This window comes from Silurus aristotelis, assembly GCF_946808225.1.
Source record: "Silurus aristotelis genome assembly, chromosome: 9".
Lineage (NCBI taxonomy): Eukaryota > Metazoa > Chordata > Actinopteri > Siluriformes > Siluridae > Silurus > Silurus aristotelis.
In genome coordinates this window covers 7198656-7206855 of record NC_139582.1, presented here as the reverse complement: position 1 = coordinate 7206855, position 8200 = coordinate 7198656, and the positions used below count along the sequence as shown (strand labels likewise).

General features: G+C 34.9%; 1 protein-coding gene across 3 annotated transcripts; it reads right to left on the bottom strand.

The window, feature by feature from the left end:
* Window positions 1–627: 627 nt before the first annotated feature.
* On the bottom strand, window positions 628–6958 carry tph1b (tryptophan hydroxylase 1b). Of its 3 annotated transcripts, none has more exons than XM_083549778.1 (11): window positions 6754–6887; window positions 5515–5649; window positions 4972–5155; window positions 4797–4897; window positions 4620–4687; window positions 4289–4485; window positions 3798–3933; window positions 3297–3423; window positions 2622–2717; window positions 2345–2478; window positions 628–1421 (listed from the first exon to the last, which is right to left on the bottom strand). In XM_083549778.1, exons 1-11 carry the CDS (start codon window positions 6835–6837, stop codon window positions 1247–1249), a joined length of 1437 nt encoding a protein of 478 aa, XP_083405904.1. In that variant the 5' UTR covers window positions 6838–6887; the 3' UTR covers window positions 628–1246. The 3 variants fall into 3 exon arrangements, with proteins under 3 accessions (XP_083405904.1, XP_083405906.1, XP_083405905.1); XM_083549780.1 differs by having other exon boundaries at window positions 5515–5587; window positions 6754–6816; XM_083549779.1 differs by lacking the exon at window positions 5515–5649 and having other exon boundaries at window positions 6754–6958.
* Between the last annotated feature and the right edge of the window lie 1242 nt (window positions 6959–8200).

Here is an 8200-nt window from a genome sequence, read left to right as displayed (position 1 = left end):
TTCCATCTAGTGGTCTAAAAAAAGAATTGTAGCTAATAACCTGGTCTACTTCTAGTGAGTGCTGCAGCATGGTTGTGAGTTCTAGCAGAGCCTAAAAACAGAGTATAACATGAAATAATATGCAATACCAGGTTTTAGCTTTGTGGCCACAGTTCTTCAAACTGTGTAACATGAAGTAAGTTATGTGATGATAAAGCCCACCTCCTTGTTTTTCACTGACCATTCATTGAAGTAACAGCTCATCACACAAAGTCACACAATGGGTCAGAAATCAATTACTTTTTACTTTGGTTATTTTTGAGATTTTAATGATTGATGGATCGAATCACTAGGTTAATGTGCATGGGACACAAACAAACATGCTGCATGATTTATAAATAAGTGGGGATTTTTGTCATTGTTATGTAACCAGATGGGTTATTTACCACAACCTAAATTGCAACTAACTCTCTGGGCTACTTAGGAGAGATCAAATAAACCTATTCATATATCCATAGAAAATTTTTTTTTTACTCGATATGATGCTCTAAGTTAAATTACCTGCTATATTGTGTCAATTATTTTCTTATCTTGTACATACAAATTTGTAAGGCCATAAGATTAACTGACAAAATTAATTAAAATTCACCAAAACATAAGATTTAATTCATTTACCACACACATACGCACACCTGTTCATTTACAATGGTTTTGAATGATCCTTTATACATTATAACACATAAGCACTGCAGGAATGAGAACAAGCCACATATGTTTTTTATACAATTGCAATAATATTTCATTTATAAAGACTTTTGTATTCTAAATACATTGCCATGTCTTATCTATATAAACTTTCCCAACATGCATTGGCCAGTTTTGCATTTGATTAATTGGGACATTAAACTGATGTAAAAATGGCCAAACAGAATAAATGGCCTAAATTGATCTAAACAAACGTGCAACATTTACTAAAGTGTAATCATAATCAGTGAAGTGTGTATTACAGGCACTCATTGGGGATAGATTTCTCAGTGCAGAAAACAGGATTTGACAGTAAGTCTTAAACATGGTAGTAATTCAATAGTTTGAAGTTGCACTGTAAAAAAATAATTGACAAATTTTAGGCCAATGATCTCAGACTTCAGTCTATAATGGTTACAACCTTGTAGAGGTGTGATTTAACTCATTAGCTGTTAAATAAACCCTCTGAGCTCACTATACTCTTTCATGCTGTGGCCTAATAAGACTAGACTGCATTGTGTTCTTAGACTCCAGTGTATTTGTTGAGCCTTTGGAGTGCATCTCCTACAATGTCCAGTTCGTGCCGGAGCTCCTCGACCACATTATTAATGCTGGGCATGTCCCTCAGCACACACACACTCTGTGTGTAAGGGTTGTAGCGGACAGTAAATGGGCGTCTGGTTGTCTTTGCAAATTCCCTGTGGAGGAAAAAGATGAGATACAAAAGTAAAATAAATAGGTAAATTATCAACAGAAATTCTTTCTTTCTTATCTCTATTAAATGCATGTAATTTAAGATTTACCAGGTATGGAATATCTAGGATGCTTTCGTAAAACAAGATGCATAATTCATATTTAAATGGTGTAATGTTTAATTTCTTAAATAATTCATTAGTTGCCTTGGAATTTCTTGGTTACAAAGGTTTTTTTTTTTATTATCTTTTTTTTCCTCAAAATTACCTTAGCTGAGATATTTTACTCAGTTCCATAGCTGTTTTACACAGCCAGGCTTTATGGGGTTTAGATATCTGTGACATACATAAAACTATGCAAATATGCACAAACGTGATATTTTTAAAAGCCACTATGTTCAAATCTGATTGATGAGTGTATTAGCAAAAACAATGCTAGGGAAATTGTAATGTATTTATCTAGAATCCTAATGTTATAACCAGTATAATACAGTATTATTATTACAGGTAGTCGTCGACTTACGACCACAATTGGGACCGACAAATCGGTCATAACACGATTTGGTCGTAAGTAGAGTAGGCTATATGTACAGTACTGTGAAATGATGCCGGAAGCTGGTAAAAAAAAAAACGTACGCCGCGGCTAGCGATTGTGGTCGTAAAGTCGAATGGTCGTAAGTTGCATAGGTTGTAAGTCGACGACTACCTGTATTATTATTATTATTATTATTATTATTATTATTATTATTATTATTATTATTATTAATAATAATAATAATAATAATTAACAAAATACCTGATCTAAACCACATCATCCAAACCTTATATTTTATTCTCAGTTAAAAGGTAAATCCAGTTCTTTATCTTAGTTTTAAATGTCTAAAATAAGGTTTTATAAAGATCATTCAGAATGATGGCCATTAACACACCTCATTCTATCCTTAGCCTCTTCAAAGCTTTCAGACATGAAGTACACCTCCTGAAAGGTGGTGATGAGACACTCCTGTTTGCATGTCACTTTGGGATCAAATGGCAGGATTTTTGCCCTGCCTGAGAGTGCATGCTGCAAAAGAAAGCTCATTGTATGATTGTATTGTCACTGTATCCTTTTAGATAACTATTCAGAATATTTAAAATATGATTATCACTATCTTCATTGTTAACTATTCCGCTTTTTTATTTAATCAGCACATTTGCATTAGTTACCTGAAGTTCACTGATGGAAGAGAGAAGACCAGCACCATATGCCCGAAGCTGGTCCTCCTGCTTACACAAGCCAAACTCCACCGTGAAGAAGTAACACTGCAATGAAATACAAATTGAAAAATACAATACAAACATTTTATATTCTATGTGTATAACTAGATTCTTAATTGACAATATTCAGATGTATTTCACAGAAACAATTTTCAGGCTTGGGCATCACAGTTGGATATGCTAAATTGCCCCTTAGGGTGAGAGAGTGATTTTTGTGTAATAAATTGAGTTCTATTCAGGATGTAGTACTGCCTTGTGTCTAGTGTTCCAAGGATATCCTCTCAATTCACTGTAAACCTAAACAGGACAAAGGTCTAACTGAAGATGAAGCAATGTTGAAGAAAATTAGGTTTGTGTATTTAACAAAGGATAATATAAGGCTGTGCATGTGTATTAAATGCTCTGAAACTTTGTGATAGGAACTTTCACAGTTTTCAGTGTGCATTCGTTGATCTTCAGTAACCACTTCATCCTGATCAGGTTTGTGCTCCATACTCAACCAAACATACACCAATGAAAAAAAAACCAGAATGCCCCATTAATGCCTGCTAGTTCACCATGCAATGGACTAATTGTTTATGTGCATGTTGATGTGATTATAATTCTGATTATCAGAATACGTACAGTAGCCAGTTTCTGTACAGCATCGTCAGAGGCCCCCAATGAAGCCAGTCCTAACTCCTGAGAAAACTGAGCGAAACTTGGTTCTGCCAGCAAGGGCACATGACCAAGCAACTCATGGCATGTGTCCCTGTAACACATAATACCAAAAACACAAAAATAATCAAAAGATAATAATCAGTGCTTGTTTTAAGGTCGAAACTAGTATAGACGAAAATTACACAATAAAAATATCATTTGCAATGCAAGTCTTATTAACCATTAAAAAAAAAGCTCTATAAAATAAACAGGCACATATTGGCTGGATAAAAATAACATGCCATAAGCAACAGTGCATTTGCATGCACATACAAGACAAACAAGACTGGCAGCTGTTTAATGTGCTGATGAGATGACATGATCAGAACGCTCTGGTGAGACACAATAGTAGGTGGTGGTGAGTTTATTGTTTCAGACTGGAGCCAGACCAGAGAGTTCACCTATGATGTATGATGCCATACTTACGGCTCAGGTGTGTATAGTGGATGAGAGCTGTGACGAATGTACTGGGTACAATGGAACACGCGAAATGCCAGACCTGCCAGGAAATCACGGGGTGACAAGTATCCAGCTACTGGGCGAATTGTGAAGCCTGTTTGCTCTAAAAACAATCCAACATGACATAGTATTGACATTTCCCTGGTCGGAAAAATTGATGATCCATATAAGTTCTAGGTAATATTGTATTAATTAAATTATTTGTAAAAAAAAAAAAAAGTGCTCTTCACAATAGAGTCTATGCATAGCCACACTCCTGTTCCTTCCTTTCATCTGTTCTTCCTTCCTCCCTGCCTTATTTCTTTCATTCCTTCCAACTCTCTTTTGCAGTCATTACATTTTCCCTTTAGGGTTATGTGTCATGTGTATTGCAAACCGGTGCTTTAAAATATAGCCTGAACTACTGTTTATTACTGTAAACAAGAAGTTTAGAAATACTAATAGAAGTATCATTTTACCTTTAAGAAAGCGGGATACGTCCTCCAGCTGAGGGATGTTGTCTTCTCTGTAGCCACAGTGCTGTGTGAGGAGAGGTAGGTTATGCAGGTATTCTCTGCAGGCGTGTGTAGGGTAGAGCTTATTTAGCTCTCTGAACACAACGCCCCATGTCATCACCTCTTCCTCTGTAAATTCCACATGTGTGATCGGATCTCCACTTCAGGTTGAGGTAGATGAAGCAAAGAAATGGATGCAAAACAAAGCACATAAAAAACTGAGTGATGCATAGTTTTATTACTTTGAAGATTATGGATTGAGTAATATAAAAATATGGAAAACTATGTGACCTACTGTTTATAGTTCATCGCAAGGTCAGCAAAGTACTTCCTTCTCTGACGGTATACACTGTCTTTAAATCCCTAACACAGATAAATAAGGCTGTCAGATTTAAAGCTCACAGGTTTTCCTGATATAACTGAATTCATGCAGCAAGTCTGGATTTTGCAAGGACATTTGAGGGGAACTCACAGGATGATCAGCATCCAAGTCAGAACCGTACATCAGAACACGATTGGCACATATGTCAAGATCTGAGATCTTCTTGGGAAACCAGGGTTCTTCTGAGATATCTACAAAAACCAGGTTAAACTGCATTAATGGAAGCTTTGATGTAATAATGTTTGTAAAAATAAAGGAGTTATACCTTCTTCAGGTGTGCTCTGTTTGTCTGGCAGGTCCATAGTGATGATGTTTGTTTGTTTTTTTAGCAGCTGAATGATTTTGTTCAGAGTCTCTCGTTCACTGTCACAGTCGACGAACACCTCCAGCTCAGAGTTACGCCTCCTGGACTTCCGCGACTCGATATGCAACAGGCTGATATGGTGTTCCTGGTTATAAATGTTGGATGAATGAGAAAATAAACAAATGAATGAGAAAAGAAACACATTTAACAATCAGAAGGTGTAGTCATGTAACAGGAAATTCTGTGCACTACAGATGCTCAGAATTTACCATTGCTATTTACTGAATTGATATGATCAATACACTTTTTTTTGTATATTTAATATGTATCATTAGCAAACTTGCTAAATGGTACACTATATCAATAGTTCCAGGTGAAGGATACATGAGTAGCATCTCACTAACAATGTAAAGTATTAAGAGTAAATTCTGATAATTATTTTCAGAGAAAATCTGACCTCGCTAATAGCAGATCATACCCAAGAGTAAATAAAAAAATATATACCTGAAAAAGTTTTAATGCCTTCACAAGGTTACCAACTTCATTCTTCAGAGAGAAAACAATTGCTGCATGTTCTCTTTTGGAGGACACAGAATCATCTTGGTGCTCATTACTATGATTAAATGTGGATTTGTTCATCTTTAAACATAAGGCACAGCAGCAAAGTTTATTAGCAAAATACAAATACAGGTATCATTGACATTTCAATAATATTCAATATACCCAGCTCTCTCCTCAGTTGCAGTCTTTCATTAAATGCAATTCAATGTGAAACTCCAGACATAATGGTACCAATACATAAATAATTCAGCACATCACTGACCGGTGTTTATACTGGCACTATTCAGCACTGTAACTTTGCTTGTATCTCATCTGTCTAGATAAAATCACAGAGATTTGGTTAAGGCTGACAATAAAACGGGTGTGGCAATAATTAAAGTGCATTGGTGGGGATAATAAACTACAAGTACAACACAGACTCATTATATGCATGCACAGTCTTTATTAGTGTATGACATAATTTCCCATTTATTCCCTAAAATCATTTTTTTTAAATAGTAAAATATTATGTTTTTTTTGGTCTCAACCCACACACACAAAAAAAACCCCCATAAAGGATGTAACTTAGTATGGGGTAGCTTTATTGTTAATTGATTATTATTGATTTCATGTTGTTCCATGCTGATTGCTTTAAAGAATTAATAGAGTTTTCTAAACCCCCCCCCCCCCAAAAAAAAAAAAACAAAACAAAAAAAACAAATTTTTTTGAACTAAGAAACGGTTTAATTTGATATCAAACATTTGAATCATTTTTTACGATTTGATGTTTGTGTAAAAGAACACAGTATAAGTGAATTTCCTTAAGTTTTACTTTTCAAACAAAAGTTCACTACAGCAAAAGATTGAGTGAATGTTGGCACTGGAGATCTCAGGAATGCTTTTGCATTTTCTGACCAAATATTTGATGACGTTTACAAGCTTTTGCCATTTGGCCCCCCTTATTGCCCAAAAGTGCACAGGGAGTTCAGCACTGTGTTGTGGACAGCGGTCTCAATCTAATAACATTTGATTCTTTCCATGACCATTATAACTTGTTTGTTCAATTTCACCAGTTTGTAGTATATTAAAGACAATATGTGGTGATAATTGTTCCACTTTTTTAATTTGTTGTATTTGGTCAATATTTCTTTTATCAAATATAATATAGGAAAGAAAACATAAAAAAACGAAAAATCCACTGACCTCATAGTTGTGCTGATTCTCTATGTGATGTTTGTGAATGGAGTCAAAAGAGCGTCCCCGGCGTGGTCCATCAGTCGGAAACATGCCACCCAACCTTACACCGTGGACTTTTGGAGAACAGGCACGTGAACTCGTGACCGAGAAAGCGCGTGTCTTCCGGAGCAGAGCGCGAGGCGGTATTTATCCAGCGCGCAGGACTGGGGACAGGGGGCAATTGGGCGCAAGCGCGTGCACGCAGGTTTCGAGTGCTGATTAAAGAAGTGGGCATGGGCACGGAAAATAATGATCAAGAAGCGTCATCGTGTGGAGTGGTGCTGAGGCTAATGAATCCGACACAGCACTCATTACGATTATTAGGTAATAAAATGTTTCTTTGGAAAATGCTTTTTACAGAAAGCTTTATAGTTTCACACCTGAAGATGGTGGCTGTTTGATTTATTTTTGTTCTCTTCTGCAACGCCTGTTTAAATAATGACTTAGAAGAAGAAAATGCAGCGTTTTCCTCTTTACTGAGCTACTCAGTGTCATTAGGTAGAACACATTTCCATTAGTTGGTAAAATACCTGGGGCAAATAACACAAACAGCACATGCTGATATAATTAATAAAATACTTGGCAAATTATAATTAGCTGATTGGCATTTCCCTTTAAGAAAAGTCCCTATACATTGGATGAAATTTGGCATTCTTTAGGCCCAACACATGATATACAATAAAAGCTGTATCAATTGTGAAAAACAAATGTCTATAACATTTACAAAAAACTAACACTGATAAAAAAAAAAAAAAAACTATTATAATGAAATGAGGTACACAGCTTAGTTAAAGATACACAGAATTAAAACTTTCTGTTGCACACCTAGTCATGGCATTAATAGTTAGATACAACCTTATCGTCATTGCATAGTGCAACCAAATGCAGTTAAGCATCTAAATGCAGTCAATATCATATATATATATATATATATATATATATATATATATATATATATATATATATATATATATATATATATATATATATATACAAGGAAAAGAATATTAAATCTCATTATCGTATTGAATCAAGTAGAAAAAAAAAAAAAAGATGATGTCTCAAATTGCATACTGTGTACTTGACTGTTCAAAACATCTTCATTCAAAGACAGGCTGTGTTTCAAAAAATCTCAGGATACATGATACACTAAATTAAATGTTCTGTAATGCATTTCTGATCAACTATAAAGCCAACTTAGCCCCGTTACAGGAGTCGCTCAATATATATGCTGTCGCTCAATATATATATATATATATATATATATATATATATATATATATATATATATATATATATATATATATATATATATATATATATATATATATATAATTGTCCAGAGATGATACATAATGAACAGGGTATAGCAGGATTGCATATCAATAATATACCACAAGTGTTCTGGGTGGAA

What these genes read in the sequence shown, in the direction of transcription:
- tph1b (XM_083549778.1), bottom strand. Translation starts at nt 6,837, where the DNA reads ATGTTTCCGACTGATGGACCACGCCGGGGACGCTCTTTTGACTCCATT. An exon ending in ACTTGGATGCTGATCATCCT is followed by an intron (nt 4,688 to 4,796) that starts GTGAGTTCCCCT and finishes TATCTGTGTTAG; the next exon opens with GGATTTAAAGACAGTGTATA. An exon ending in CGTATCCCGCTTTCTTAAAG is followed by an intron (nt 3,934 to 4,288) that starts GTAAAATGATAC and finishes GATTGTTTTTAG; the next exon opens with AGCAAACAGGCTTCACAATT.